The 10,301-nt window shown below is 36.6% G+C and overlaps 3 protein-coding genes across 5 annotated transcripts in view; 1 reads left to right on the forward strand and 2 right to left on the reverse strand.

The window, feature by feature from the left end:
• The first annotated feature begins 663 nt into the window (after positions 1-663).
• Positions 664-5,394, forward strand: LOC108748177 (protein scabrous-like). Its single transcript, XM_018486203.1, has 3 exons — positions 664-971; positions 1,728-2,067; positions 3,815-5,394. Exons 1-3 carry the CDS (start codon positions 742-744, stop codon positions 5,135-5,137), a joined length of 1,893 nt encoding a protein of 630 aa, XP_018341705.1. The 5' UTR covers positions 664-741; the 3' UTR covers positions 5,138-5,394.
• Positions 5,395-6,308: 914 nt separating this feature from the next.
• LOC108748189 lies at positions 6,309-9,547 on the reverse strand. Of its 2 annotated transcripts, XM_018486219.1 has the most exons (7): positions 9,470-9,547; positions 8,879-9,158; positions 7,971-8,806; positions 7,372-7,558; positions 6,811-7,208; positions 6,510-6,721; positions 6,309-6,371 (listed from the first exon to the last, which is right to left on the reverse strand). In XM_018486219.1, the coding sequence occupies exons 2-7, from the start codon at positions 9,149-9,151 to the stop codon at positions 6,355-6,357; spliced, it is 1,923 nt and encodes a 640-aa protein (XP_018341721.1). In that variant the 5' UTR covers positions 9,152-9,158; positions 9,470-9,547; the 3' UTR covers positions 6,309-6,354. The 2 variants fall into 2 exon arrangements, with proteins under 2 accessions (XP_018341721.1, XP_018341720.1); XM_018486218.1 differs by having other exon boundaries at positions 7,971-9,158.
• A 236-nt stretch (positions 9,548-9,783) lies between these two features.
• The window catches only part of LOC108748190, a 1,534-nt gene continuing 1,016 nt past the window's right edge, over positions 9,784-10,301 (reverse strand). For both annotated transcript variants that reach the window (XM_018486221.1, XM_018486220.1), the window contains exon 4: positions 9,784-9,904. In XM_018486221.1, coding sequence (XP_018341723.1) covers positions 9,800-9,904 — 105 coding nt within the window. In that variant the 3' untranslated portion in view covers positions 9,784-9,799. The remainder of the gene's footprint in view (positions 9,905-10,301) is intronic.

Below are 10,301 nucleotides of genomic sequence, written 5' to 3' on the forward strand. Positions count from 1 at the left end.
AAATCTCGCCCCGTTCGCCACACGTGCTTATTATCCAACACCCTGTACTCGCGCATTTATCATATCACGATCTCATATACGACGTATCTATTACGATCTTATGCTCATCTTGGAATATGAGTGGGTAGGGACCGCGTAACAGGCATGTGGGGATACGGATGGCGGCGCGCGAGACAATATATACCTGACGAAGGCCTGGTGTTGCCGAACACCTGCTCCACACCGGGTCCGAGCGGACCTTTGTCCAAGGGCCGATATAAAACTCGTACACCGTTTCGGTCGCGCCAGTAGGCTTTCGAGAAGCGATCAAACACATCGCGCTAATCCTCGCACTGCACGTGACTTCGCGACTTGACTGAACGATCTCGCTATTGAGATAAATCGGATAAATCGTGCAAAAATCACGTTGAATCACGGTAAATCCGTTCATCAGTTGTGCCAAATAGTAAGAAGTGTTCGTAAAGAATATTTACTGAGGAAATTCAAAATTGAGATCCCGGCGAGAATTTTCAAGAATTTGAAGATGCGAGAATTTAGAAGAGATTAAATCCAAAAATAAAAAGGACCTGTTAAATATCGAGTATAAACATCCGAGGATCTGTGTATGTGTAAATAATAAAATAATACACATCGCGAGGATTTATAAAATAGAAAATATATTTCCCCGAGGGGAAATATATATGAATTGAGAAGCATAGAAATCTGAAGATCTTGACTGAAGATATTCAAGAGATCGTGGAGATGGCGAATCTGTTGTTGCTGTTATCAGCGATTATAGCTGCGAATACATTGATTGCTGGCACTCGCGCGGATGAGGATCTCAATAGTACGATCAAGCTACTGCAGGAGCAAGTGAGCGCATTGTTGGATCATCGACAGGAGGATTATAATGCTTTGGAGGAGAGTCTGAAACAGGCGATGGAGAAGAACACCGAACTCATCGTTCTTAGGAACGAAGTGAAACAACTGAGGTAAGACGCAATTTGCTTCGTCTCTTTTTGCATGCAGTGTATTGTAATATAATATACATGTACTAGAACTCGTCAAGTGCATAATTATGCGTGTGCGAGAAACCTTAGAAGTTAATTGAAGTCTAAGGTTTCTATTGGATCAATTTTTTTATAAAGGCCGCAACAGAGTACAGTTTTTGTATTTCTATATAAAAATAAAGAAATAAAATTTAATAGTAAGATCTATCTGAATGTAGATAAACAATAATGTTTTGATATAATAATAATATGATTTAAGTATAAACGTATAAATCAGTGAAAAATGTAAAAAAGACCATCAGAGCCTACATCAGCTATTCGGATGCACAGAAATTCTTTATTTTTCGTGTGAATGTAACAAAACAAATAAAATATACGTTTCGATTTATATTTTATATTGATAAGGATCCGAATTGAAGGGTTGAAACGTATATTTTATTTGTTTTGTTACATTCACACGAAAAATAAAGAATTTAATTCCCCTCTAATGGGCTTTTTTACATTTTTCACTGATAGATTCTTTCGAGCCTCATTATATATTTATTTATATAGGTATAAAGTTATTTTGATAATAAGAAATAAAGATATAGATTTATTCTCAGTTTCATCCTTATTTTAAAAGTGCGACGGTCTTAGTTATTCCTTCTGTTACGATACGCATAAAAAAAAAATATAGTCATTTTAAAATGAATGGACACCACAAAAACGTATTATAATCGTATCCCCTCGCACGTGTAGGAAGGAAGTGAACGCTCTTCGCGGCGGAAGTGGCAACGAGGCGAAGAACGAGCGATTGAGGGTGCGATGGCTAGGTAGTGCCGTGACGGAACTGCAGAGCGAGGTCGCGGAGGTGCTCAGGACCCGGAACGCCAGCGAGGAGCTCGCCGAGCGCTCGAGGATGAGGAGCGAGCTGGCCCTGCTGAAGGGTGATGTCGCCGAGGTAGGCAGGAGTATACGCGATCTCGGTGGAAGGATCACCAAGATCGAGGCCACTCTTGGTACCATCAGGCTCGACATCGCCGCGACCAAGGAACGCGCCAGCCTCCTGTCCCGCTCTTGCGCGGATGTCAGTAGTCAGGTAAATTGTTCTCTTCTCGCAGATGTTAGGAAATAAGGCTGATACCAGAGAAAATAAAACAGAAGATGATAGGCAGGTGGTACCAATTTGCAATGCCGTTGAACCAAACCAGGTGTGGAATGAGAAGAGAAGGGAGATTTACTTATTACAAAGAATATACTTTATTTTGAAGCAACAACTTAATCATTTCATTTCTGAATAGTGTTTTCCATGAAATAAAATTTATATCAAAGTATAAATTTATTAGTTTTTTTTTCGAGTATTTTATTTTAACTGTATATTCAGTTAAAATAAAATTGCCAAATGTTTAAGATAAAATTAAATGTTGCTAGAATTAGAGTTCTCTCCTCTTTCGCACGTCTATAAATAAAATCTAGAAATGAATGACGTGTCCTATGTATAAAAACTTGTATATTACTTGTATGTTCTTCAATACCGTCGTTGACGATATTTATTGAGGTCTGGCGGAATTCCTAGATGTGCGCGTGCCGCTCAACGACCACGGCCGATTTTTTTTCGCTCACAATGATTCAAGATCGATTTCGCGTATACACGCCGAAGGGCTCGGCATGCGGCCGCTCGCGCGCGGACAACGGGCGTCCATGTAGATAACGGCTGCCGCTACCATTTAGTATTTACGGCAGGAAGAAGAAAGAGGGATGTATGGTCGGTGCACCTGCGCCTTGCACGGGGCGGCCAGCTGCTCCATTCCTGTTTCTCGTTTTGCCGCTTGGCAGCTGCTTCTCAACCTCCTCCTCCTCCGCTTTCCCTTCCTCCCGCTTCGCCCGCACAACGGACCTTTCCTTTAAGCCGCACGCATATGCCCCTCGGGTCCACCGGCCTACCCTTCTTTCTCCTCTTAAATACTTGCCGCCCTTTGCGCTTCTATCTTCAACTCTCAATCGTCATGAGAAATCAAATATAATAAAATTTAAGACTAAGATTTGTAAAGAATGAGAGCTAAATGGAGGTCATTGATTTGAATAGAGATGGGAGTTTATAAATTAAAATTTATCTCGTACAATTTGTTATTCGAATTACTTTGCATGAAGTATTGGATGTTTTAAATAGTTTGCTGAGAAAAAGAAATAATAGATAATGGAACATTGTATTTGCTATAATTCAATTATTTTAAAAATGTAAATAACATACGAAGTTATATATATAATAATTTAGTTATATGTTTATTATTAATTATATATATAATTATTTAAATTATATGTATGTCATATTTTCAAATAATTATATATGAGATGATATAAAATTAATAATATTAAATTCTTCTTTACACACAACAAGAGAAAATGATCTATGCATTTGCGCGCGTTCATAAATTCGTTTTTGATCTGAAATAGAAGTTTCGATCAGTGATCCTTACTTTAGTCTGTGGTATTTGACACACGCTGGCGACCGCAGCCACACGAGTCGACAGCTGTGGCCCTACTCTCACGCATTCCACAAGTGAGTGTGTATTACACAGATGCAGTCACGCATACCACGCAATCAAGGACCGCCTGTAAAAAGTAAATGGATTAAAGAGAATCGGTAGAAATTTATTTTGTGAGACGAAGAGATCATAAGATTTAGAAATCATTAATAGTTTCACTAATCGGTTTTTAAACTTGTTTGTTTATTACCTTATCTTGTCTTTAAAGATCTCAGTAATAGAGAGATATATTAGAATTAGAGAGTAGTCAGCGTTACGTTGTTGTACAAAATACAAAATAAACTTTTTTATTTATTGCAGTTAAGCACGGTGCAGATCGAGCTAAAGTCCTTAAAATGCGAGCCTACGCTTCCTGGTCAACGGCAGCATCCGCAAAAGCCGGAATATCACAACAAAGACATCTTTCGCAACGAAGTGAGCGGATCGCACGAAGTTACGTCAGCTCGAAGACACAGCTATTCCCGTGCTCTGGCTCATCGCGCTCGTCTCGAAGAACGACTACGTAACGTCGAGCGGAAGATTTCCGTGGTAGCGCGGAAGCGTGCGATAGTGGAGAAGCGAGTGGTGTACGAAGACCGTGAGCATCTTGAGGAACGAGTAAAAAGTCTCGAGCTGGCGCAGGTGGAGCTTTCGAAGAGAGTATCCAATGCCAGTCGAGATCTGGTGTCGATGAACGAGTTGGATGAGTCAGTGGTAAGACTGTACGACTCGGTTCGTCTGCTCGAAGAAGCCGTTTATACCAATCGTTCCGAAGTGAAGCGAGAACTGGCGAGGCTGGAAATAAATGCGGCACGAAAGGCGGCCGAACTGTCACTGACCAGGGAAGAGCTTGGCAATCTTCGACGAGCGGTTCAGGCGTTGAGTGTGAGCGCGTCGCAGCTACAGGAGAAGAGCGATGTGCAGCGGAAGAATCTGGACGCCTTGAATGAGACCCTCAGCCGACTGGACCTTTCTCGAAATTTGGCTAAGGCGGTGAACGTCACGCACGAGCTAGAACAAGTGGAGGATCAGTACCGTCTCATGATAGATTCCCTTCCGGGAAATTGCGAGGAGCGCGACGGCTTGACTTTGCTGGCACCTGGTCCCGGAGCACCCCTGTTGGCTTCCTGCCGCGCTGGCTGGATCGTCGTGGCACGTAGAATTGACGGCGCGATCGACTTCGATCGCACCTGGAATGAGTACTCGGTTGGTTTCGGTTCACCAGTTAGCGAGTTCTGGATCGGCAACGAGGCGATGCATCGGCTTACCCGCGACAACTGCAGTAGGCTGCGAATTGATCTGACCGACACCTACGGCGTGCAATGGCGCGCTGAGTACGAGCGTTTCACAATAGATTCCGAAGAGACTGGTTACCGGTTGCACGTATCCGGTTATTCGGGCAACGTGACCGACGCACTATCCTATCAGGACGGCATGGCGTTCAGCGCCAAAGATCGTGACATGGACATCAGTACCACCGACTGCGCGGCCAATTATCGAGGTGGATGGTGGTTCAGTCATTGCCAACACGCCAATCTCAATGGTAGATATTCCTTGGGCTTGACATGGTACCAATCGACGACCAATGAATGGATGGCAGTCACATCTTCCGAGATGTCGGTGCAACGGAAACAAGACTGTTAATGATGCCGAAGCTGACGTTCATTTATGTTCATTTATAAATTCCAATTGATAGAATGACGTTGACTGATAAACAGAAAATCTTGAAGTCTCCGTTAATAAGCTGTGTTTAAATCGTGCACCTCATACTCAGTTCACAAGAATCCTTGATTATCATACCAAAGAGTTATATGTAATTTAAAGACTTTACTGTAAATACATTGTATAGTTATGCACAAACTTTGTAAACATGCACAGAACTTATTATATCTGTATAGTAATAAAAGTCATTGAAAGTAACTATAACTTTTGCTTAAATAAATCACACATATTAAAAATATTTTTAATTATTATAAAAAAAAGATTATTGTTAACCATCAATTGTCACATTATTTCTCAATGATAAACAAAGATGAACGTTATTGCATTATTCCACAGTATGTGCATTAATTTCGCTGCAGTTTTTTCCCACATTTCATCCACTTAGCATCGCCGCCATTGATGGAGAACGTCAGTTGTTAGAGGCGGGAACGTTTCGCAACCAGTAATAAGCAATTGCGACTGCCATTCATCTTTGTACTCTGAATTCGGATCTATATTTAGAAACGTATTATTTACACGCTGAATGCATTTAGAAATGTAATATCGAGTGTGTTAACTCATTTAATTTGAACAAGAAAATAAAAGGCGAACTTATTGCGTGTATGTATATATTGTATCGTTACATATACCAATTTGATAAATACTAAATTTTAATACGTATTGTTGAAAATTTTAACAACGATGAGCCATAATCTCACTGTTGAGATTATTGATGCACACACCTGATACGCAAGAATTGTACAATATGGATATCAGTGGATCACGTTAATACGTGACACTGCTGAATCACAATAGTATGTCATATACAAATAAGATTAAATATAAAATTAAATAAATATTAAAAAATTATGTATAATGCTAAATTAATCAATAGAAATATAATTTCGGATTCTTTAACTTACAGACATGATACATCCATATACCACAAAATGTTATACCTAATTTAAAAAACTTCATTTATAAAATACAGTTAAAGAAATTCATGAAAAAGATTAAAGCAATCTCTGTAAATAATTCTGTAAAAAAACCTATGTTATTTAATAAATATAATAAATAAAACAATTTATATACTCTCAGCATAAATACATCAAGAGCACCTTACTAAAAAAGATACAATGTTTCAGTCGCTTATTCCTTTCTTAAAACACGCCGATATCTGAAAATATACGAAATTCCTTTTGTAATTCTAAGTGCAATTATATGATTATTATTAAATATCTTATTGTTATATACGTGTAAATAAAATACAGATATTAAATGTAGAAATAATTAATTGAAAATTCAATTTGCATACCATTTTCTATGGGTGTTTCTATCGGAAGATCTGATGGTTTCAAAAAGCGTGTCAATATAATATGATTATAAGCAATGTTTATTTCATGTACAGTATTTTCTAAAAGTTCATCAAGAGATCTCTCATCCTTTACAATTGATTTATCAGCTATTAAAGACAAATGTAAGTTGCCTCCGTAACTTAACAGAGAAAAGCCGAGAGCAGTAGTGCTTCTGAAAATGAATCGTGATATACATATGTCGCTATAATGCACAATTTTATTTGTTAATTATTTTAAAAACCGATAGTGACGATACGATACTTGTTTGGTATCCAGAAGACAATATTGCTCAAGGAATTATTTAAAATATGAACTTTTTCTGGCCCACACATATTGCTAAATACCATCGTGCTGTGACTTAAAAGAAAAGCCTTTAAAATTTTCCCCGGTAACAGCGCCGATAGATACTTCATGATCCAAAAATTAAGCAAAATGTCTGAACTCTTTCTGAGCTTATTATTTGTTCTTGTAATATCTTGAAGACGCTTAAAAAATTGAGAATCTCGATTTGGCTCAACAATTGTCTGTCCGTTTGCATTGGAGATACAAATTCGCAACAGAGCAATGGAAAACCTATTATCTAACGTTAAATTTGCATTAGGCATTGACATTCTTATCGGCAAGATAACTGTTAATGCATCAGGAATTGGTTTCTTGAGCTGCAAGAAAAATACAGGTTTATATTAAACAACTTTAAAATAGATTGATGTAATATAATTAAATAATTATCCAAAAACTCTTCTGATTTTCTAGATATTATTTAAATGTATTTTTGGATGTCTCTAGACTTATTTATCGCTTGAAAGCTTTACATATACATACGCGTAAATGATATTTGTGTACACTAGCAGAAAAAGCAGCCAATACTACATCTTCAAATTTGGCACCTGTATTTCTTCTTATCTCGCGAATTTTCGTCAAAAGATTCTGCGATTTATCATTTACCTCATCGTTATCTAACCAATACGACATTATTTTTTCACCCGTTTGAGGTGGACCATGTAGAGCGCTATAAAAATTTACATTTAATTATAATAAAACTCATTAAAAATTAGTAATGGAGAGTGGAAGAATTGCAAATATATCTAAAAAAAAAAGTTAAATAAATCCGACGATTATTTATTAATTTATAAAAGCCTTTATTCAAAGGATATTGGTTTTAATACTTGTAAACTATATTTAAAATATACATATTATATATATAGTAAGTTAAAATTATACGATCGCCAGAATTTGTTTGTCACGAAAGTCTGATCTTCGAAATTAGAAATTTTTGAAATTAGAAAACGTCTTTCTATTATCTTCTGTTTGTTATTTTTCAAAGATTAGGTATTCAGAGAAATTAATTCCTTATTTATTTATTCTATTTTTAATAAAATGGATTAAACATATTAAATCTATACTATAAATACTGAATGTACTTTTTATCCATCTTACGAACAGCTTGTTGAATGATGAATTTCGGAAAAGAAAGCAAAATCATCGTTAGCCGCGTGACATCTTTAACTGTACTATACATCTGTTTCAGTACATCTTTGAAATTCAACCATGTACGATTGATCGATATTTTCGCTTGCTGTTTCAACGACATGATCGTTACGTTATTAGAAAATTTCATTGATGCATGAAAATGGTCTCGTAGATCTTGCATTAATCGTAAGAACGTTACGTAAGTAAACGGCGTCGATGCGGCAAGGATATTCTTTTCATAGAATCGCACAACATCCATCTCGTTCTGAAAATTCCTCTCCGAATTTCGCAGTGCTGGAATGATTTCTTTGAAATATCTTCCAGTCTCGTCTGATGAGACGATATTCTTGATTTTTACTCTCGTCTCTTTGGTCTCAGTCTCCTCGATGATCGTTTTGAGTAACAGGCCCAGAAGGGCTACTCCATCGCCTAAAGAATGATGAACACGAAATAACATAGGAATTTTCCGGGTATCAGTATCAAAACACTTTTCGAAAGCCAAAAGGCCTTCTTCGAGATTAGATCTCGACTTCGGACAACGTTTTCCGACGAGAATTTCCCACGCGGCTTTGTGATTATCGGGCAACGGTTTATTGCATACATTTGCCAAAGTCTTCCTGAATGATTCCCCGGAACCATCTTCGCAGGACCCGTCACAATTAGCGTTCACACATTCCAGCCATCTGATTCTGTCTTTCAGGTCTACTTTCTCGCTTCTTTCCCAAAAATAATAGCCGAACTTCTGACTTCGAAGATAGAACAGTTTTTCAATCGTCGTGTCAGCAGCCTTTAAAACAATGCGATCGTTTATCAAATTCCTGAAATCCTCCAAAAAAATTTCGTTTGAGTTCTGCGCGACCTTTTCCAATATCATCAAGATGTTGATAACGGATAGAGAAACAGTGTCTTCAACAGCCCATACACAATCTGTGCCTTTCAAGAGACCAGCGAACTTGTTCTTTAACTGGATTTTTAATACAATTTCGATAAAATGACGATAGATGTATAAAAAGATTAAAGTAATCACGATAAGCGGAGCGAATAAGAAGATGCAAGCAATTCCCAATAATTCCCATAATTTCCGACGCATAATTCTACTCAAAACAATCGAATTTGATCCTTCTGATTGCATCTCTCGTCTGAAACCTCAAAAAGTTGTCGATTAACTAATTCTAAATATACCAGTTTTAGTAAGCTTTCTTTATTAGCCTCATTAATACTGAAATCTAAAATAACTCCAATTTAATTTCTTAAGCTGAATAAAATTATAGCTACAAAAATAATTTTAGACAACGTATCCAGGTAGCAAACTGACATTATTTGACATCAAAATGCGACAACATATAACAAATAATAATAAGTAACGGGCAAAACAACATATAACATCGCATTACTAACTAATTTTAAATCGACCCGCCAATTTAATTAATTGATTTTGAAGTTGACTTACAAAAAATTTCCTTTTTATCTCACTTGTTTTTGGGAATGATCCCAGGATACATGTACCGCGGAGACTGACAAATGTGTTACTCATATAGGGAAGCCACAGATCTTTCGTCTACTTTCGCAATCAGATTATAACTAAATCCCTTAATTGTCTTACTACGTAAGAGTTGTTTCTGCCAAGCATTATTTCTCTTCAATTTCAAACGCGTTCGTTTAATGCTTGAAATGATCCTTCCAGATAGGCATATATTTTACCTTATTCAAAAATTTTGTTTTTAAGAACAATTTACAGTAGGTTTTTTTATTTTAAATCTGTGCATCTTATATATAATTTTTAAGTTTTGTTCGTCAGAATCCAGCACTTTCTGCAAATCTTTTCAGTATTTCCCTTAGAATTTACGCTTTCTGCGATGAATAATTTTTGTTGCAAAATATCGATCTACAATATACAGACCACTTCAGTAGAAATCAGATAATGCAAAAACAATAACAATATTATGTAATGCATATATTATATGATTTATAATTTACGAATTAAAAATTAAACACGGAACTTAATACAATATAGATCCTTGCAGAAAATCCTTTGGAAGTATTAAGTTGGAAGTATTAAGCATCAATATATTTGTTGGTGCTTTGATACTTAAGATAAGTTATAAATAATTACTTTGCCAGTATTAAATTGAATCAAATAAGGGGAAAACTTAATTAATTTGACGCATAAATTAATATTAAACTATATGTAGTGTATTGCAAAAAGATTTTATACATGTATCTCATTTTCACGATATTGTAATCATTATAAAAATTATCTTCTTAAAAAAAAATAAAAAAAG

Source organism: Trachymyrmex septentrionalis, unplaced genomic scaffold, assembly GCF_001594115.1.
Source record: "Trachymyrmex septentrionalis isolate Tsep2-gDNA-1 unplaced genomic scaffold, Tsep1.0 scaffold213, whole genome shotgun sequence".
In the NCBI taxonomy this organism is placed as follows: Eukaryota; Metazoa; Arthropoda; class Insecta; order Hymenoptera; family Formicidae; genus Trachymyrmex; species Trachymyrmex septentrionalis.

Bases quoted from the DNA above. Each gene is read 5' to 3' on its own strand.
- LOC108748177 (XM_018486203.1), top strand. From the start codon at position 742: ATGGCGAATCTGTTGTTGCTGTTATCAGCGATTATAGCTGCGAATACA. The intron at 972-1,727 runs GTAAGACGCAAT...TCGCACGTGTAG, and splicing joins AACGAAGTGAAACAACTGAG to GAAGGAAGTGAACGCTCTTC. The intron at 2,068-3,814 runs GTAAATTGTTCT...TATTTATTGCAG, and splicing joins GCGCGGATGTCAGTAGTCAG to TTAAGCACGGTGCAGATCGA.
- LOC108748189 (XM_018486218.1), bottom strand. From the start codon at position 9,151: ATGCAATCAGAAGGATCAAATTCGATTGTTTTGAGTAGAATTATGCGT. The intron at 7,209-7,371 runs GTATGTATATGT...TTTTTCTTGCAG, and splicing joins TACACAAATATCATTTACGC to CTCAAGAAACCAATTCCTGA. The intron at 6,722-6,810 runs GTATCGTATCGT...ATTCATTTTCAG, and splicing joins GTCTTCTGGATACCAAACAA to AAGCACTACTGCTCTCGGCT.